Below are 22,612 nucleotides of genomic sequence, written 5' to 3' on the forward strand. Positions count from 1 at the left end.
AGCTTTGCCAGAAGCAGCAGCGTTCTGCATCAGCATTACGTCTGTGCAATTAATCGCAAAAGAGATTAAAACAGTGCAATATTTCTTTAACTTGAAATGTGTCAAAATATCAGTTTGATACAATCTTTTTTCTTGTTTCATGTTCTACACATTATGCAAACATTCAAGTGTCTGTTTTAATTTCATTTTTATTACAAAAATCTTTCTTTTCTTGTTCATGTTTTTGTTTTTCTTCATCAAAATAAGAATTATATGAAAAAGATAATCCCCTTCAATATAGCAATTGATATCAAATTTGCCATACCAGCCTAAATTGCAAGAAGATTTTTTTTGGTAAATATTTTATCCTTAGTTTAAGGATAAACTATCACAATGCTGGTGAGAAAACTGCAAGATTAGATTATTTTCGCAAAATCAATCAGCCCTAATCAGCAATACTCCAAGCAGGGAATAGTGAGAAATATATTTAAATGGCCAGCTGCATTGAGAGAAAGAGCTGTGATTGGCTGTGGGAGTGTGAGGCAATAATGGTTTCAGCCGGCCATAAACTGACTGTGGCTGAGAGCATTACTTAGTGAACTAACACTAAGTTTCATCAATATAAGATAGAATGAACTATGATTAGAAATGATATTTTTTGCATTTGTAATTATTTTTGCTCCTATTGCAAATTTGATATCAATTACTTTATTGAAAGACTAATTCCAAGTTAAACAAATATTGCAACTTTGTAAATTGCAGCACTCCATATTACAATTCAATCTAACTTGAAATTAATTGCCCAGCCCTACCAACTGGTAAAACTTTCCCCACCCTGGCGTAGGTTGTAACAAAGGAACACTGTGTATTCAACATCAATTCACAAAGCCTGTGATTTTCTTGCATAAGCTTGAATTAGTTCAATTTTTAGTAAACAAATGTGGGAATGCTGTATAAAAGTTTAAGCTTTCTAGTTCAAATATTCCGGAAGATAGAGGTGCCAAAGTAAGGATTGTTACAACCATACCTGGTCTCCCTTATATTATTATTATATTCATGTGTTTTATATTTTCTATATCTTGACAATTTTCACCGTGGGCAGTTGAGGCCCTCAGTGGATGGAATATGTTTTTTTAAAGGTCTATTTTTGGGCTTTTCATGCCGTTCTTACATCGAGGAGGACAGTGGATAGAGTCGGAAATGGGAGCAAGAGTGTGGAGAGACATGCGGATTCGAACCTGCGTACAAGGGTAGCGCCTTAGACTGCTAGGCTATGCGCAACCCAGCAGATGTTTGTAGAAATGTTCTAAGCACTGATATTGTATAAATAAGGCTAAAGGCAAAGCCATGCTGTTACCTTAGGCCTCACATCACAGAACCTACCTGAATTCAGATTGTGATCAATATAAGCTAAACACTACTATATTCTCCCTTCTCTTGTTTTTGCTTTAACAGAAATTTAAAAGTTAGATTTCATCTGCAGTACAATAATATCTAGGTGGCAAGGCATCTTTCGAAAAAGGATGATGTTTTAAGATGAACATATAATTCCATGACGCCTGACATGGCTGGCTAATCTTTAATAGGATAATCTAAAGTAATAAGAAACTAATGAATCACTGAAATATAATAACAGTTATACAGATTATCAGGATAAGTCCACAATCCTCTGTGTGTTCAGTAAAAAGTATGGATCTCTGTCAAGTCCAAACATCCCTAATCTATAATATATTAGTCAGGTTTCCTTCTGTTTTCATTTGTAGAGCAGACAGCCATGATTCCGAATGTTTAGTCACTCAACCCTCCTTAGACAGGCATGTTGAGCGCTGATACTGACATTAGTGTATGTCCTCTGTAGTAACAGGTTTCATCTCGTGGAGCTCAACAGTGAATGCTTACTGTTTTTGCAGCTTTGGTTTCTAAAGTAAGTTTCCCCACTGAAATCCTCTGTGGTGAAAAATGGCCATTATGTACAGCCAAGCTCAGCCAATCAGGGGTGTCGTTGTAACACTCTGATATCGTGGTTAGTGAAGTTCTTTCCCAGACATTGCTGATAAACCTTTTTTTTAACTAGTTCATTTCAATACAAACTTTACTCTTCTAAATCATCATTTCTTACACAGGTAGGTCAGACTCTTTGTAACGCTAAAGGAAACTCCTACTGCACCCCAGAGGACCTCATCTACTCCTTCCCTGTTCAGATCAAGAACAATTTCCATAATGGGAAGAAGTGAATGGTCATGTTTAAATCTCCCACCCCCTGCCTAATCCTTACTGTTCTAAAGACTTTTTATAATTTCAAGAGTAGATGTGCCTCAGGTGAAATTCTTGGGTTTAATTTCTCTTCTAACTCTGGATTTTACATGAAACCAAAAGATGTAGAAATGGTCACGTATGATGTATGATTAACAGATGTCTTACCTGCCAAATCGAGAGACAAGCATTCCCACGATGAGGGAGCCCAGCATGCCTCCAATGGCAAAGACGGAAACAGTGAGAGAGTACATGACGGTGAGGGTCTCATCAGTGAGTCCTGTTCCATTTCGCTTCAGCACTGTCTGGTTGTAGAATTCCTTGATGTACTGAGAGACAAAGGGACAGCAAAAACAGAATGAACGACGTGACAGCTTAGCCAACAACATGAAAAAATGTAGATAGAGAAAATGACTCTAGTCTGAATGTTCCATCATGTTTTATCAGTGTCTTATTTTATTTATAACTTCATCCATTCATCCATCTTCTCCCTCTTATCAGGGGTCGGGTCACAGTGGTAGCAGGCTAAGCAAGTCAACCCAGACATCCTTTTGCCCAGAGACACTTTCCAACTCCTTCTGGAGGGTTTACCAGGCGTTCCCAGATCAGATAGAATACAGAATCCATCCAGCGCATTCTGGGTCTTCCCCAAAGGTGCCCGAAACACTCTAACTGCCTCCTTTTGATGCAAAGTAGCAGCGGCTCTACTCTTACAGTCATGGACGAAAGTATTGGCACCTCTGGAATTTCTCAGAAAATACACCATTTATCACAGAAATTATTGCAATTACAAATATTTTTGGTATACACCTTATTTTATTTATGTGCATTGGAACAACATGACAAAACAGAAGAAAAAAGCCAAAATTGACATAATTTTACACAAAACTCAAAAAATGGGCTGGACAAAATTGTTGGCACCTTCAATGTAATATTTGGTTGCACCCCCTTGGGAAAAAATAACTGAAGCCAATAAAAAATTCCAATAACCATCAACAAGCTCCTTACACCTCTCAACCGGAATTTTGGACCACTCTTCTTTTGCAAACTGCTCCAGGTCTCTCAGATTTGAAGGGTGACTTCTTGCAACAGCAATTTTGAGATCACTTCATCGGTGTTCAATGGGATTTAGATCCGGACTCATTGCTGGCCACTTCAGAACTCTCCAGCTTTGTCTCCAACCATTTCTTGGTGATTTTTGAGGTTTGTTTGGGGTCAATATCCTGCTGGAACACCCATGACCTCTGACGCAGACCCAGCTTTCTGACACTAGGTCCTACAATGCGGCCCAAAATTTTTTGATAGTCTCAGATTTCATGATTCCTTGCACACAGTCAAGGCACCCAGTGCCAGAGGAAGCAAAATAACCCCAAAACATCTTTGACCCTCCACCATGTTTGACTGTAGGTACTGTGTTCTTTCTTTGTAGGCCTCATTCTGTTTTCTGTAAACAGTAGAATGATGTGCTTTTCCAAAAAGCTCTACCTTAGTCTCATCTGTCCACAAAATGTTCTCCCAGAAGTATTGAGCCTTACTCAGGTACATTTTTGCTAACTCCAGTCTGGCTTTTTTATGTCTCTTTGTCAGCAGTGGGGTTCTCCTTGGTCTCCTGCCATAGCGCTTCATCTCATTCAGATGACCACGTATGGTCCGAGCTGACACTTTTGCACCCTGAGTCTGCAGGACAGCCTGATTTTGTGTGGAAGTTGACTGAGGATATTTATCCACCATTCCAACTATCCTGCATTGCATTCTTATGTCCATTTTTCTCTTCCGTCCACGTCCAAGGAGATTAGTCACAATTTCATGGGTTATAAACTTCTTGATTATATTACACACAGTGGACCAAGGAATTTCTAGATTTCTGGAGATGGTCTTGTAACCTTTGAGATTGTTCATATTTTTCCACGGTTTTGCTTCTTAAGTCCTCAGACAATTCTGGGCTCTTCTTTCTCTTCTCCATGCTTGGTGTGACACACACAGACACACAACACAAAGGTTGAGTCAACTTTTAGACATTCTAACTGGCTTCAGGTGTGATTTCTAGATTGCCAGCACCTGTTACTGCCACAGGTGAGTTTAAATGAGCATCACATGCTTGAAATAAAGCATGTTTTGTGTAAAATTATGTAAATTTTGGTTTTTATCTTCTGTTTTTTTTTTCTGTTGTTTCAATGCACACAAAGGAAATAAACATGTATATACCAAAAACATTTGTAATTCAAACAATTTCTAGGAGAAATTGTATATTTAATAAAAAATTCCTGTGGTGCTTATACTTTCATTCATGACTGTAGCTCCCTCCAGATGTCCAAACTTCTCACCATATCTCTACGGCTGAGCCCAGACACCCTTCAGAGAAATCTTATTTTATTGTAACTTATACAAAAAGGGCTGGAGGGTTACTGGTTCCTTCTGGTGGGACTACGTCTAAAAATTGTTCTGGTAGCTGTAGAAATGCTGGTCTACTGAGTTCTGCTGAGGTATCTATGAAAAAACTATCGAACACCTCAATGCTATGAGCAGGTTCTTTATGTTGCATTAGTCCCTCACTCTGACATCCTTCCATTAGTGCACGTCAGTGGGATCCCATCGGTGCATGTGCAACTGTTTCAGTCAAAGTGTGAAACACATCCAATATTGTACAAAAGTAATTCCTAGGGATTAATAATCTAATCTTCTTTATCTTTGAGCATAAGGCTTTCACATGTAAAAAAGGTGCTTGGAAATAAAGTAAGATAAAAACAGAAAAAATTACAATTATTTTGTCAAACTCAGAGAATATAGAGTGTAAAAGACACATGTTAACATGCTGGAGTCAGCACAGCTGCTAAATTACATCCTTAAAGTTTGAGATATTTATCTAAGAAAATAACAGTATTTTTTACTCATGGTAAAAAAACATCTTTAATTTGCATCTTGAGTGGATCAAAGAAGTCACTCTGTTTTATGGCTAAAGTATTTCTATTTAGTGCCATAGATTTTGCTGCAGAGAGGGCCTTAAACAATAAATAAGGCACCTCGGCATGTAGCAAGAACCTCTGAAAAAAACATACTGGAGCAAACATGGAGCAATAAATTAAAAATTAGCAGGATTCTGAAGTTTGTCCTGAAATGAACGTGGAGCCAGAGTAATTATGTAAGGATGTCTGTGCTGTATTCTCATGTCTTGGACCGTATTAATCGATTCTCATCAGAGGTCTAAATGAGTTGTAAACAAGAAATGGCATCAAGAGAAATTCTAGAGAGTAGCAGCTTTCATGAGGATCTCTGCTGGAAATTAAGCAAGTCTGAAATGTATGGAAGACAGTTCTGTGCTTGAGAAACATCGTTCTGTTGTACGATCTGAGTGCATCGGTCTGTGGAGACCTGGAGAGGTAAAAACGTAACATGTATCTGTATAAACACCAACTTTAACATCATAGTGGATGTGTGAGTATCGCACTGACCGTTTTTCTAAGAATTCTGTTAAAATTATGTTAGGTACTTTTAAGTAGCTAGGTGTTTTAAGCAGAGAATCGCAGAGGCATCCTACTGCTCTCCACCTCAGATAGCATGTCACGTCGACTTCATATGAAAAGACAATTTTGCCAAAGTTTGCCTGTCTGTCAGTTTTGGAGAAGAGACATGCAATGATGATGCAATGACAGAAAAAAAAATCTACCTGTTTATACCATAGAGCAGAAGTTTTGCATAAGCAGATGCTACTTAAAAACCAATACATCTAAGCTAGGGATGCACCATATCATCAGAATGGCAGTGGTATTGGCAGATAATAGTTTGGAAAGTTGTGTTTCAGTAGATATAATAAATTCTGCTAATATTTATGGCTAAAATATCAGTTATATATATCATACATGAACCTACACACTCAAGAAGGCCTAACATGAGGCTTGAACTGAAAACTGAAGACATAAAACAACTACCAGACTGTCCACTTCCCCGATCTTCTCTCAGCTTGACTCAGCCTCTCTTTGCACAGGACACAATTGGAAAAGTGTGTGTGTGTGTATACATGCATCCCTGGAGTGCCACTCCGCGCCACTTTGTTCAAGATACGCTGCAGATTTATTTTCAGTGCTGGCTGTTGCCAAACCACGCCAATTCCCGTTGATCAGAAAGCTCCTAACAGGAAGTCACAAGTGTATAATATCCAGTTCTTTCAATATACAACACAATGCATGGACTCCCGACTGTAAATTACTCTATCAATATTACGACTCATCCTGCAGTGAGAGCAAAGGGTCACAGAGAGCCAGTGGGACACAGAGCTACAAGGGCGCCATTGACAAGGAAAAGTTAACTTTAGATGACATTTAGCCAAAGATAAAACATAAAACCACAGATCCTTTCAGCTAACATTAACCTTTTAACTTTCTAATGTACTCATCCAATGGCGGAAGCAACAATATCATGGATTTACAGTGCTTAACAAATTTATTAGACCACCTGTCATATTTGTCTCAGAGACCATCCAGCATTATGAAGTGCTTTAATGCGGACTCTTTCATTTTCAATGAGGGATTTCAAACTGAATTCACCCAAATTTGAGCCGGCTCACTGGGCTTCTCTGAGAAGTCAGAAATGAATCAAGTGTAACATTCAACCACTAAAACTCATTTTTTCTGATCAGGAATGCAAGTAAATAACTATAATTTGACATATTAATCAAGAAATATTAATGTGTTTTACTATTTTTTTTTTAGTTTTTTTTGTAAACCAGTAAATTTGAAAATTCATGGATAACAATAATAATTATATTTTAGCATTAAAAATATCAGTTGGGTTAAAGAGCTATTGGTGTATTAACCATTGCAGAAACATAAAAAATGATTTTGGTAATTAACAATGCTGTTAATTTAGGGCAGCTGTGGCATAAACCTTACTTTGGGTGGTGGTCTAATAAATTTGTTAAGCACTGTATAATGGAAAGGAAGATAAATGAACCCCAAAAGCAAAAATTGTTCGCTGTTGACATACTATTCCTGCATAAATTCCTGAGCTCTCCAGTGATCTCTGTCGGCTGATCAGGGCTGCGCGCCGTAGCGTAAACCCGCAAAGCTTTGGTGCGTGGTGCAGCCGTCCCCTGTGAAAATTGCAGGTGAGTGTGCCTGGTTGTCTTTCTCTATGTGTCAGCTATGTGACTGACTGGTGACTAGTCCAGGGTGTACCCTGCCTCTCACCCAATGACAGCTGGGATAGGCTCCAGGCCTCCGCAAGCAGCAGAGTAAATGGATGGATGGATGGATACTCTAATGTGTCATAATGTAACACAGTAACGTAAGTTACTTTCTCATTATAAACACAGTAATGTAACTAGCTACATTTAAAAGCAGTACAACCAAATGCTGTTTAATACTAACGGAAACTTTCCAGAGCAGCCCTCACCATCAGTGTGTGAATGTGGAGTGAATGAGTGTAACCTGCCTGGTGTAAGTCATCAAATTTCTCAGAATTACTCTCACTGTTAATAAAAAAGCAGTTCTACTACTAAACCACATTGTTCTTAGATCTTACATGCCAGTTTTTCACATTGTTATTATATCCACAAGTTTACTGATTTGTTATTTTGATACCAAAGTGCTTTATGTTGTTGTTGCACAATGCCAAGTGGCTTATGCCAGCCAGACAGCTAAAGTGCATATTACCCCTTAAACCGTCTTTATTTAAGAGCGAGCTTACTAAATCCTGGTGCAACTCAGTTTTATTTCAATGCAGGGTTTTATGGTTTGATCAACTTTTAATCCTCACAGTATTTCATTATATAATCGTCATTTTAATCTGGACATAAAAGCAGCTGCCTGTACTTTGATTATTAATTTTGTTGTAAATTAAGCTGGTATTACATTTATTCTGCTTTTTTTCTTCAGTGGAAAACAGATTATTTCATAGTGTAATCTGAGTTAGTTTTGGGGTCCATTACATGAAAAGTTGAAACCACAACAGAGCATATCTTCCTGATAAAGGAAACCTTGTGTGTCATGTGGCAAAGGTATACTGGTTTCACGAGTCCATTACTAGTCCATGCCCTTCATCTCCTCCTCTTTCTTTCCTCTGACATTTTCAGCTTCCTGTCTAATCTAATCCCCATGTCTTTTTTTTTGTACCTCAGCCTCATAATCAGTTTAGCATGTGATGGCACGAGTTGTTGGACCATGATCAAATCCTCTAACTGCAGTAGCAAATCTGGCAGACAAAAGCAGACTGCAGAGATATCAGTAGGGCTCTTTATTTACCCACAGTCAAACATCATCAGGTACTTCTCAAATGCAAGAAAACATAATTTATCGATGTTAGACAGTTTTGGTTTTACTGTGGAAGGAAGAAAGAGACCTAACTTAAGGTATGAAACATTTAAAACGTTGATATAGCAGATATATTCTAAACAAATAAACTGGTTTAATAGCACTAAAACAACATGAGGTCAAACTCCCTTTGGGTTTGTTGTTCTCAGCACATCGTTCTCACTGACAGGAAGAGGCTTATTTCAGCTGCAAACAGCTAGCTGTTTAATCCTGATGTCTAATCTAACTAGTTGATAGTGGAGTTTTGCCTCAAGAGTAAAACTGCAGGAGAATGGACTTTCCAAACCAAAGAAAAGACTTTATAAAAGAAGAATCCAGTTAACTTTAGGCTACTTATCAGAATGGAGATCCCTCCTAAAAACTACTGCACTCAGTCAGAAAACTGCTGAAGGATTCAGGGAGGAGGGGAATCAGTCACTCCATCTTTGCTGCATGGTGCCAATTCTTAAGACTGTCTCAAGACTAGGACACTTTACAATAGGTCATGCACTGAGGGAGTCTGTTTTGGTCTCAGACATTGGAGCCAAAGATTGTCCTCTGCTGAATCATCAGTTGCATATTTAACCTCCAAATATAGAGACATTCTGTCCTCTAAAACAGCTACATAGATGCCCAGTTATGCTTCCATCCATCTCAAAAAAGGGATGTGATGTAAAGAAGACAACTACAGACAGCAGAGTTCGATAGTGATTGATTATATTTTCAATCTTTGTATCTCATACCTCCAGTCACAGTCCCAATCTACTACAGCCTAACCTTTTTTAGGTCAGACTCCACTCCACAGAGGTCAATAGGTAAATAAAACATCGACTCTGGGATAATTCACTTAAAAGTCATCTGCAGTCACGTGATCCTGATGACATGTGAATGTCAGATGGTTCTGGTAGTGAAGAACAGCAGTTAGGAATCGTTGAAATGGAGGCAAGTTAGGACATTAAAGCTGCACGCTATCATCAAAGAATTTCTACAAGCATCCTCTACAAAAAAGAGTGATTTTTACTACAGAATAACCATTTTCCTGACGTGGAGGCTATTTATATCACAAATAACTCAGTCCTACAGACCTCCTACTATCCAGATGAAGGGGGACTTGAGTCTGGAGGAGTCTTGAACTGAGCTAAGAGATTAGCTGCAGCCTTTTAACTGCTTTTCTTCCTTATTTTGTCATAAATAAGATGTATTAAGAAAATAAACCTTCGGGGGTAAGGGACTGAGTCTGATGTTTGGTTTAGAAAGACTCTTACAGTCATGGATGAAAATATTGGCACCCCTAGAATTTTTCCAGAAAATACACCATTTCTCCCAGAAATTGTTGCAATAACAAATGTTTTTGGTATACACGTTTATCTCCTTTTAGTGCATTGGAACAACACAAAAAGTCTGAAGAAAAAAGACAAAATTGACATAATTTCACACAAAACTCAAAAAATGGGCCAGACAAAATTATTGGCACCCTTTAAAAACTGAGGGTAAATCGTTTTATTTCAAGCATGTGATGCTCATTTAAACTCACCTGTGGCAGTAACAGGTGCTGAAAATCTAGAAATCACAACTGGAGCCAGTTAAAATGTCTAAAAGTTGACTCAACCTTTGTGTTGTGTGCCTGTGTGTGTCACACCAAGCATGGAGAAGAGAAAGAAGAGCCCAGAATTGTCTGAGGACTTAAGAAGCAAAACCGTGGAAAAATACGAACAATCTCAAGGTTACAAGACCATCCCCAGAGATCTAGAAATTCCTTGGTCCACTGTGTGTAATATAAGAATACAAGAAGTTTATAACCCATGGAACTGTGGCTAATCTCCCTGCACATGGACGGAAGAGAAAAATGGACAAAGGAATGCAACGCAGGATAGTTGGAATGGTGGATAAACATCCTCAGTCAACTTCCACACAAAATCAGGCTGTCCTGCAGACTCAGGGTGCAAAAGTGTCAGCTCAGACCATACATGGTCATCTGAATGAGATGAAGCGCTATGGCAGGAGACCAAGGAGAACTTGACTGCTGACAAAGAGACATAAAAAAGCCAGACTGGAGTTTGCAAAAATGTACCTGAGTAAGCCTCAATTCTTCTGGGAGAACATTTTGTGGACAGATGAGACTGAGGTAGAGCTTTTTGGAAAAGCACGTCATTCTACTGTTTACAGAAAACAGAATGAGGCCTACAAAGAAAGAACACAGTAGCTACAGTCAAACATGGTGGAGGTTCACTGATGTTTTGGGGTTATTTTGCTTCCTCTGGCACTGGGTGCCTTGACTGTGTGCAAGGAATCATGAAATCTGAGACTATCAAAAAATTTTGGGTCGCAATGTAGGGCCTAGTGTCAGAAAGCTGGGTCTGCATCAGAGGTCACTGGTGTTCCAGCAGGACAGTGACCCCAAACATACCCGAAAAAGCACCAAGAAATGATTGGAGACAAAGCTGGAGAGTTCTGAAGTGGCCAGCAATGAGTCCGGATCTAAATCCCATTGAACACCAATGAAGTGATCTCAAAATTGCTGTTGCAAGAAGGCACCCTTCAAATCTGAGAGACCTGGAGCAGTTTGCAAAAGAAGAGTGGTCCAGAATTCCAGTTGAGAGGTGTAAGGAGCTTGTTGATGGTTATTGGAATTTTTTATTGGCTTCAGTTATTTTTTCCCAAGGGGGTGCAACCAAATATTACATTGAAGGTGCCAACAATTTTGTCCGGCCCATTTTTTGAGTTTTGTGTAAAATTATGTCAATTTTGACTTTTTTCTTCTGTTTTGTCATGTTGTTCCAATGCACATACCCGAAAAAGCACCAAGAAATGGTTGGAGACAAAGCGCTCGGGTCACTCCACTCAGGTCATGACCTGAGGGAGGATTGCTTTTTTTTAACCCCGCAAAAAAAAGTCCATCCTACCACCATGGATTATTTAAAATCCCTTTAAAAGATGCCAGCAACGTCCCTCTTCTTATCTACACATCTAAGAGCAACTCAGAGGATTAAATGGGCTTGCACTGCATTGATACAGAGGTTGTGAGGTGACAGGAGGCTTTTATTGCCTCTGCATCTCATCTTACTGACTCCAACTTGTGTTCATCCATATGGTGAGGCATGACTGACAGTTTGTGGACCTGATTCTGATGATTTCCACCTTCTACTGAGGAAAAATGTGAACAAACTGGCACATTGTGGTTGCACTTACATCTCATCCAAACCGTGCCAGAGTCCACTTGAATCGCGCCCGAGACCACAACCCCAAGTGGACCCGGATCCGATGCCCAGTGCAGTTTGTTTGCATTCACACTGACCACAGGTGCTCCTGGGTCTGGAACTGGGCCCTTAATGTGAAAGCCAACTTAAAAGGCTAAACTAGTACCAAACAAAGACCTGTTTGGGAACCAAAAGACTGCTTCTCATTACTGAGCTGAGCCAAAGGATCCCAACAGAGAGACAGATTCCCATCACTCTGAGCGAAGCTGGATGGATATCAGGTGTGAAAACACAGTTAGATCCCTGTCTGCTTCTGTTTCTCTGTGAACTTTTTGCCTTAATATGTCACTGCCTTCAAGACTTGAAACTTCAACAGTTGGTAGTGCCATAAACAGCACAAACTTTGCTATTTTGATAGTGCTTCTCACTCCCCCTCCCCCATCTGGAGTTCTTAGCTGTGATGTGATGTGATGTCATCTGTAAACCACTGATTATGCAACTATAAAGGGACATGCTGTGAACCACTATGGAATGTAGGGAATCTTAGACCTTTAAGGCCCCTTTGAGTTGTAGTGATAATCCTAGTGTGGGTCACTGAGTGTTTGGTCTCTGTGTGAATGTGTCAGTGTCTTACAGCAGAGGGAGAGTTGACCACAGCCAGATTGTAGCCATAAAGCATGGAGCTCCCGAAGGATGAAAGGAAGGCTACCGCCAACAAAGAGCCGGTCAGTTGCTGTGGGGGGAGAGAGAGAGAGAGAGATGTTAGGAAGGACAAAACACTGGATGTAACTTTCATCTGGAGAATGGTTGTTAAAGTGGGGAACAGGACAAACTCGCTGTAGTATTTTGGCTTTAAAAGGGCCAGACTTGAACAATACATATCATCCTTTCTCAGCTCTTTCTATGCTGTAATTTAGGGGAGATCTAAGGGTGTCCTTACTCCTGACCAAACAGGATCCAGTGTTACGGTACAGGCAGTTCTTGGAGGAAAAAGCTCTTAAATCATAGTGACATCTCCATGAGAAAGGCCGGACCAAGACTAGCTAAACATGACAAAATCTCTGACAAAAAGTAAGTTTGTATGCATGACATTTCTCCACTATAGGTAAATCCATCAAAACATATGTGCATCTGCAGCTCTTCTGCCTCTCAGCTGTAGAAAATGAGGATGTCAGGTTTTGCAGGTTGCATAGGTTGCATATAAATTGCATCAGATTCAGGCAAAGAGAACAATATTTGGATGATGACTTAAATATAATCACATTTATGGTAGGTGCTCTGGTTCTGTTTGAAGTAAATTTGCAGCCTGAGCTGCATTGACTAAATACATCTCAGCAGACTTAAGGTTTACAGGTAAAACACACAGGTATTGACAACAACAAGGCAGACCTTTGTCTGTGCTAATGATGCCTAGTAGTGTTATATTTAAAAGCAGCTTGTTACTTTTAAACTGCTACGGCTGTAGAAATGTAATTGAAAACAATTAACACAAGCTTTTAAACTCACATTTTGCTAGCTACACTGTTAACCTGAACAAGTTCAACTGCTCGGAAATTCATTGAAATCAATTATGTCAAAGTTTTTAAGTAGTGGAAATAGATTTTTTGAGTAATCATTACTCATACATTATGTTAGGTAAAACAGAACTTTTTTCAAGGTAAACTGCACCATGGAACCCTTAAACAGGATTTTAAATCCAACTTCAATAATTTTTAGCTATCTACACTTGGGTCCTCTTTTGAGTTTTTTGCAACCCTGACAGTCTAATGTCCAAAGGTATTCTGGGAAAACACTGCAGATTAAGAGATGATTGTCAAATAATTTCTGTACAATGGCAAAAAATACTCTGAATGACTGAGTACTGTTTACAACAGTTTTCAACTGTTCAGTCTTTAAGTAAAGCTGTTTTTGACCCTTTGACCAAAAATTTGACATAATGTGTGTATTTTCATGACATGATGCCATCTGCTCTTCCATCCCACTAGCTCACTGAGCTTGGAACACAAAAGCACTGACAAAACTGTGTGACGAGCAGCTATGGGCCAATGGGAGAGCAGGTAGGAAAGAAAGAGAAACTGTGCAGATGCTGTACCCATCTGTTATGCTGTATAACCTAGGATAAGACCAGTAAGCAATGCTAAAATCACTGAAGGGTTAATGCCACTACTAATGCTACCTACCTCATATGACTTAACTTAAAAGGGGACATATTTACCCTTTGAAGACAAGTTTATATTGGTCTCAGAGGTCCCCAAAACATGCCTGTGAAGTTTGTTGCTGAAAAAACACTCTAGTATAGGATTTTTGCATGTCTAAATAACCCCTCTGTTTCAGCCCTGCTCAGAACGAACTGTTTGTGTTTGTGACTTTAAATGTTAATGAGCTGTCTGACTCCACCCCTGGCAACGCCCCTCTAAGGAAATGGATGTGGCACTCCTGATGTTACTCCTGATGCTTTTATCCAAAGTTAAAGACCTGGGATTTAAACCATCAATCTCCCAAACTCAAGTCAGCAGGGTAACCCACTGAGCTATGCAGCATCTCAGCTGGCAGCTGAGAGGAGGATCAGGAGAGCTGGGCAGTACTTTCGTCCAAGCAGGGTGAGCCAACTGAACCTGGGGGCGGGGCTAACTCCTCACATGACATCATGAGGGGAAAATCTGAGAACAGCTTGTTTCAGCACACATATTTTGAAAGGTGGAGAAAGAGAGGGAGGGAGAGAATGTATTTTTGTGAATGTGGGGGGATTGTGGAAAGGCCAGGTGCACAGATTTGTTGTTAGAAAAACCTTTTGCATAATATGTCCCCTTTAAAAAATACTGAAATATCCTTTTAAGGACACACTTAAAAAAATGAGACTTTACAGATCTGTATCATGACATTGTTGTTGCTGCTATAACTTTCATACTTTTTCGGTGGACTAAATAGATGAACATAGCTTTTTTAGGATTATGTTGGTTAAAAAAATAACATTTACATTGCAGGCATAAACATCACATATAAAGGAAAATTCTGTGTGGAAGTCGCTTCACCATTAAGTATTAAGGAATTCACAGAGGCAAAAAATCATTCATCAGACATTAACGGACAATGACTGCTGAAGGGTTCCAAGATTGTTGGCATAATATATCAGCAGGCAATAGCCTACAAACCAAATTATCAGTTCATATCAAAACTTCTGCTGATATATTGATGTTAAAGTTTCTTCTTCATTCTCATAACTTGAACACTAAAGTGTGTTTCTTGGTGTTGGTGATTAAAAGAGATCCATATGTGTCTGTATGTGTTTAAATAAGTTCGCAGAAATCCAATATAACAGCTGAAAGCAAAACAAGGCTTTGTTCATTTTAATTCATCATGAGTGAAGCTGGAGTGATGCCTGCCAGCAGACAACTCAAGCAGCGCTGATTTCACACCTGACATGCATCATTATCCTATCAGCTGACAAACATCCTCTCAATTTGGCGGTCTATCTAAGCTGTTAGATTTCCACCCTCTCGCTCTGCTCTGATTTTGACAGCTCTCTCTGAATCAGTACTGCACTTTTACTTTCAACCCTCTTCTCCAGCATCAACCTGACGACTGTGCTGAGGGGTTAAATATACCGTCACATTACTCCTTCTGCATGTAAGATACTGTAAATCTGCATGAAGTGATGAGGTCAAACAACTAATGCAAGCATGTTCTGCTGCCGCAATAAATGTTGTAAATCCTCAGAAACTTAAGTTGTCTGACTGAAATAAAATAGCATTTTTTTAAACTATCTTAAATAAGTAAGAGTAGAAATGACCAAGAGGTAAATTAAAAAAGCTTTTACTTTTATGTCACTGCGACCTATTCAGCAGGATCACTCCCCAGTGTTGACATGTTTTACAGGCATCCTCTGCAGCATTTTAGACTACTTTTAACTAATCTAAACTGAACTTGCACTGGTTTTCTCAGGCTATTCTGCTATGTTAACGTTATTATTTAACAAGTGACCAAAGTAACTGGCAACTTTCAGTCCAGTGCATCAGCGGTAGTCTTTTTGGTAGTTAATAGATTAGGCTACATCGGTTTAACCAAACAAGCGTCAATGATTCTATGGTTAGTAATACAGATGCATCTCAATAAATTAGAATATCATTAATAAGTTGGTTTATTCAGTAATCCAATTCAAAAAGTGAAACTCATATATTCTATAGATTCATCACACACAGACTGATATTTCAAGTTTTTATGTCTTTTAATTTTGATGATTATGGCTTATAGCTCATGAAAGCCCAAAATTCGGTATCTCAGAAAATTTGAATATTGTGAAAATGTTCAACATTGTAGACTCACGGTGTCACACTCTAATCAGCTGATTAACTCCAAACACCTGCAAAGGTTTCCTGAGCCTTTAAATGGTCTCTCAGTCTGGGTCAGTAGGCTACACAATCATTGGGAAGACTGCAGGCTGGACAGATGTCCAGAAGACGATCTCTGACACCCTGCTCAAGGAGGGAAGACACAGAAGGTCATTGCTAAAGAAGCTGACTGTTCAGAGTGCTGAATCCAAGCACATTCATGGAAAGATGAGTGGAAGGAAAAAATGTGGTTTAAAAAAAAGGAGCAAAAGCAGCAGGAATAACTGCAGCCTTGAGCGGGTTGTGAGACAAAACCCATTCAAGAATTTGGGGGAGCTTCACAAGGAGTGGACTGCAGCTGGAGTCAATGCTTCAAGAGCCACCACACACAAACGGATCCAGGACATGGACTACAACTGTCCCATTCCTTGTGCCAAGTCACTCCTGAACCAGAGACGTCAGAGGCGTCTTACCTGGTCTATAGACAAAAAAAGCACCAAAATCTGGTTTAAGGACCATGGTAACATGGTAACCTTGCAAAGCCCATTTCCTGGTTTCTCACTGGCGAATCTATCTCACAAAGCTCCCGTCTGAACCGTTTCGGCCCGGTTAGAAAGCGACAGGACCAATCAGCGATGGGAGGGCAGTACTTTCAGGCACAGCAGAGTCGTGACATAAACAAGCAGCAGCAAGAGCTGGTGCAGTTATGGAGGAAGAGCTTAGCATGGATGCTGCTAAAGCGACAAAAGTCGAGTACTTACATGTCTATAGTCGCCATGTTTCACATTAATCCTTGGTAGCAGCGCAAGCGCCGCTCGATAGCTGCTACATCATGTGTTTTGTTGCTCTGATTGGCCCGTGAAGATGTGACAGACAGATTGTTCATCCAATCACACTCCGAGTTTTTCTCAGATCCTCTGCCTTTTCTCAAACGTTTCCTATTGAAACTTTCCCAGATCTGGCGTATCAGGTTATCAGAGTGCCACATTACCGCCATTTCTACTGACTTTGTTTGCAAATCATCTGCCATGTCCTTCATTCATTCCTGTAACAAATTACTATTCTGAAATGACGTTGAAATATAAATATATCTAAGTTATTATTCACCGCATACTGAAACCCCAAGACTGACCCCTATGCTTGTCTTTCAGTTTTGATTATTCAGTTAATAAAGAAATAACCAAGAAGAAATTATTTTGCAGAATTTTGCAGCAGCTTTACAAGCCTAACTTCCCCCTCCCCAGCCACCTCCTTTATAGCTTAGAGCTTGTTGCATCCTCATATTCAGATTTATGCTACTATTGATTAATTGCCTCTGAAATAATTTCATTTTTTTCATTACACATTGTCATTAATGTATCCATCCATATCGGGCAGGGGTCATCAAGTATATTTGCAGAGGGGCCTGATTTAGTTTTTACAGAGACACTGGGGCCGAACTTTCAAATAAACAAAAAATACATAAATATTTAGGTCTGATCAACATATTATTGCATTAGAAATGGTATTTCCTTTCACCATGCAGGACATTTTTAAGCATTACCAGTGAGATCTATCCCTGCTATCTATAATGCAGCAGGCCACAAGGAGACAGGTGTCTGGGCCCCTGAAATTCCCTGAGAGTGGGCCCTCCCTAAATGTGATTTAGCACCAGTATTTACTCATTTTTGACACTTTTCAACCCCTTTCACTACTTCATTTAACCATTTCTGCAACATTTTTTGCCCCTCTCAACCTATTTTTACCACTTTTAAACCAATTTTTGCCACTTGTCGCCCATTTGCCACTCTTTACCCCTTGCACTACTTTACCAAGCTAATTTTGATATACTTTCTGCCTTTTTTGATACTTTTTGCCCCTTAAACCCTATATTTGCTGTTCTTTAACCCCTTTTAAACTACTTTTCCAGCATGTTTTATCCCCTTTGTGCCACTTTAGTGTAAATTTTTGCCACTTTTCACCCCTTCATTACTTTTTTGTACAATTTTTGCCTTTTTCAACCCATTTCTGATACTTTTTGCCCCATATTTCCTCTTTTGCCAATTTTTGCTACATTTTCACAACTTTCCTTCAAATTTGTGTCGCTTTGTACCACTAAACAAGCCATTTGACACTTATCACCTATTTTTGCCACTCTCTAACCCCTTTACGTCACTTAATCTGGCCATTTTTGCAACATTTCTGCCAGTCTTTCCCCATTTGTTTTTATATTTATGACAAGTGAATTTCTGTGAAAACAGATAAAATGTTAAATCATTCTCAAACTATTTCAGTATTAATAGTTTTTTGGATTTAACAGCTGCAGAAATTTAAAGCCAAAATACACTCTTAAAACATCTTTTCTTCCTTCTCTGGATTTAATGATCTTCTGGTGCCGAACAGGAAGCTTTGGGGAGCCTGATTTGCCCCTCCGGCCTCAAGTTGATGATCAGTGATACAGGGGTTTCTAGCCATGTGCTCCACTCTTCTATGTCCCAGAATCTGGAGGAGGAGTGGAGAGGTACAGAATCCATGTTGCTTGAAGTCCAGTGTGAAGTTTCCACAGTCAGTGATGATTTAGGCTGCCATGGCATCTGCTGGTGTTGGTCCACTGTGTTTTCTGAAGTCCACAGTCAACGCAGCCATCTACCAGGACATTTTAGAGACCTTCATGCTTCCCTCTGCTGACAAGCTTTATGGAGATGCTGATTTCATTTTCCAGCAGGACTTGGCACCTGCCCACACTGCCAAAGGTACCAAAAGCTGGTTCAATGACCATGGTGTTACTGTGCTTGATTCTGACCTGAACCCCATAGAGAATCTATGGGGGATTGTCAAGAGGAAGATGAGAGACACCAGACCCAACAATGCAGATGGCCTGAAGGCCGCTATCAAAGCAACCTGGGCTTCCATTACACCTGAGCAGTACCACAGGCTGATCGCCTCCATGCCACGCTGCATTGATGCTGTAATTCATGCAAAAGGAGGCCCAACCAAGTATTGAAGGCACAGAAATGAACATAGTTTCCAGAAGCCTGACAGTTCTGTGTAAAACATCCTTTTTTTATTGATCCTATGTAATATTTTAATTTTTTGAGACACTGAATTTTGGGTTTTCTTATCTGTAAGTCATAATCATCAACATTTCAAGAAATAAACGCTTGAAATATTTCACTCTATGTATAACAGGTCTATATAATATATGGGTTTCAGAAAAGAGTGACAAAAAAATTGAACTTTTTCATGACATTCTAATTTTTTGAGATGCACCTGTAGAGCAGAGCCTTCTCTGCCAAGTAAAACTGGAGGCTATATTAATTTGTACAGTGGCCGAGAGGTCTCACACGAATGCAAATTCACAACGCTTTGCAAAAAGAAAAAACACGACGACATTTGAGAAAAACACAAAAACAAAAGTTCACAACACAAATACTAAAACTTGCTGCAGCGCATGAATACAAACACTCAGCGCCGTGCATGGATACATAAACTCGGCACAGCGCAGAGGCAAACAGATTCCACAACAGCACAAAAATACAACAACTTGGCGCAGCAGATGCAAATAAAAAGTCACAACGGAAGTGGGGTCATTATTAGGGACAGACCTGCTAACCTGCTAACGGCTCCGTTAGCAATAAGTTAAGTACAACACCGCTACTCAAAATAATTCCTGTACTCACAGTATGTGATTTGTAGTGTGTTTTTCGTGATTTTTAATAACTGTAACCTCCTGTACAGTTTAATATGTATGTAAACAACTATCCAAATCAAATTGATCGAGTCCATTCATTCATCTAACAGCTTACGTCAGACCCCAAACGTAGCTGTCCGCCAGTTAAAATTACTTCTAAAACTTATCCATTACAAAATAAAATGTGCAAGAAGTGGAGCTGATGAACAAACAGTGTTTACTTACTTTTATTACTAATTTAAGTTAGTTTGCATTGTGGTATGCAACTTTATTGCCAAAGGAGCCGTTAGCATGATGGCAGGTCCGTCCCTAATAACAGCCCCACTTCGGTTGTGAGTTTTTATTTGCATCTGCTGCGCCAAGTTGTTGTATTTTTGTGCTGTTGTGGAATCTGTTTGCCTCCACGCTGTGCCGAATTTATGTATCCATGCACGGCGCTTAGTGTTTGTATTCATGCGCTGCAGCAAGTTTTTGTATTTGTGTTGTGAACTTTTTTGTGTTTTTCTCAAATGCTGTTTTTTTTCTTTTTGCAAAGAGTTTTGAATTTGCATTCGTGTGAGACCTCTTGGCCACCGTACATTTGCAAGGAAATACTAAAATGCATGATGAGTGTTCCTGGCTGAATGCAGGTTATAATATTAAATTTATTGCTTGAATTTGTTGAAAAAAAATAAGTTGAGTAATGTAATAATAATCACATATTAAGTCAGGAAAAAAAAATCACAATGAGATTCATTTGCAAATCGTTCAGCCCTGGCGCTTCTACATAAGCAGATGAGAAAGTACTGCTTGTTCACATTTGGGGATGTCCTGGAGTTAGTATGAAGGTTAGTTCTGAGGGGATTTGTAGACTGAAAAGAAAAGCTTCAAATACTTTGTCTTCATTATGTAAGATTGTTGTATGCAAAGGTCTGATTTTTCTCTCTGCCTTGGGTTCAAACAGAACATTGACACGTTGGGCAGAAAGTCCACAGTTAACACGGACACTTGTGAAACCGAAACACCGGGGCCAAGTTCAGCATGTGCTCCCTGTAGATCTATCACACCTCTGTGCTCCCACAGAAAAAACGGCTGCAGACTTTTGTCCATTTGAAGCCAAAAACAGTTCTTCATCGCTACACATTCCCTGATATATCTTAGTGACAGTGTAGTCCGGGTCTAGCAGTGACCCTGTATGTGATCAGGAACTCTTTCTTTCTAAACTGCTGCTAGAGGAGATGGTTGAAGCTCCACATGCTTGTTTGCATACTAAGAAAAGTCCTCAACGCCATGCTCCATTTCGACCACTAGCTGGACAAATCTCTGCACACATCGTCTAAAGAGGCTTAAATGTAAGATTTAGCTTCCTCTGAGTTACCTGTGGTGGTGTCTCTACCTGAGGACGAGACCCCTGCTCTTCTTCTGCTGCAGCACCCTCGGTGATTTCTTCAGCCATCGTTTCTCCCTCAGTGGCTAAAAAGCCAGTAAAGGCTATCTAACGGGACGCGCTCTCCCCTCCATACAAGGGAAAGCAAACATCAACAAATAGCGAATATTAATTCTAATCGAAATCTGGAGGAGCTTTTACCAGCCGTCCTGCTCGGCCCCTCTCTGTTTGTTACTCAGTAACTCCATATATTACTCAGTAACATATTTTTCTCTGGGTTGTAAATGTCACGCACGAGCCAGCGCCTATAAATATCCGGCCACGCTGTATGAAGTTGCCATGCATCTATACAGACATCCACCAACTGAGTCCGAGCTAACTGTAAGCAGCATGTACAGCTGAACAGTACAGATGTTTCCCATTAAAAGACAGTGGTGTTATCTGACACCAGGGTGGGGAGAAGTTCACCCATCTAGACCTGCTCACAGTCGCTATCCAGCAGTTCTTTCAACAGTTCCTCTATTGACTCATCTCCTTACATTACAAGGCATGGAAAAAGCCCCATCATGGGTTTGATATGGGATTAAGAAAAAACCCATGAAGTCCTCTGTGTAAAAGTCACAGCGTTGGCTACTTTATTATATTATTTTACAGCTATACCCTCCGTCAATGTGCAAATACTCTAATATTTAATCACATTAACATAACGCATTTTTTATGAAGCAAATTAATAGCACTGACGTCATATGTCACTGTTTCTACATTTTTTCCACTGTAGCGTTGTAAATTGTAAAACAAGTTATGCACCTCTTGGTCTTGAGATAATTATTATTTTATACATCTAAACCACGGGTGTCAAACTCAAGGCCCGGGGGCCAAATCCGACCCCCACCAGATCACATGAAATTTTTATTAGAACTGGCCCACCAGTATGAGGTCTGCAGATTTCCTCCAGTATAAAAATGTAACTTAACCTTGATGATTTTAAACATCCTTGTTGAGTCATAAAAACTGGAAAAAGTATAATTTGATAAAAAGTCAGGAACGTGGGGAAGAAGTGTTAGTGTTTTTTCTATAGGCCTATTTTCATTTTGCATCTCACGGTTATGACTAAAAGTTTTGGTTTTGACTTTTTATTTCATATTTGACCTTTACATCTCATAACTTTGACTTTTCACACCATATTTACCTTTTAGATTAATCATTTTAAATTTTAAATCCTATTTAGACCTTTTAAAATAATGATTTTGACTTTCATCTCACTTTTTGACCTTTTTCAACTCCTAACTTTAGATTTTATCTCATATTTTTACCTTAAAAATGCATGATTTTTAATTTTATTACATATTTTGACATTTGAAACTCATGATTTTGACGTTTACCTCATATTTTGACTGTTAAAAATTATGATTTTGAATTTTATCTCAGTTTTTTTACTTTTATATTGACTTTAAATGTCATGTTTTTACCTTTAAACTACAAGTTTGACTTTTTATCTCACATTTTGAGTTTTTAACTGATCATGTTCACCTTTT

The 22,612-nt window shown here is 39.3% G+C and overlaps 1 protein-coding gene across 1 annotated transcript in view; it reads right to left on the reverse strand.

Moving 5' to 3' along the window:
* The window catches only part of slc2a15a (solute carrier family 2 member 15a), a 56,715-nt gene extending 35,472 nt beyond the window's left edge, over positions 1–21,243 (reverse strand). The window contains exons 1-3 of the mRNA XM_041788885.1: positions 21,069–21,243; positions 12,348–12,446; positions 2,401–2,561 (exon numbers count right to left, since the gene is read on the reverse strand). Coding sequence (XP_041644819.1) covers positions 2,401–2,561; positions 12,348–12,446; positions 21,069–21,146 — 338 coding nt within the window. The 5' untranslated portion in view covers positions 21,147–21,243. The remainder of the gene's footprint in view (positions 1–2,400; positions 2,562–12,347; positions 12,447–21,068) is intronic.
* Between the last annotated feature and the right edge of the window lie 1,369 nt (positions 21,244–22,612).

This window comes from Cheilinus undulatus, linkage group 6 (assembly GCF_018320785.1).
Source record: "Cheilinus undulatus linkage group 6, ASM1832078v1, whole genome shotgun sequence".
In the NCBI taxonomy this organism is placed as follows: domain Eukaryota; kingdom Metazoa; phylum Chordata; class Actinopteri; order Labriformes; family Labridae; genus Cheilinus; species Cheilinus undulatus.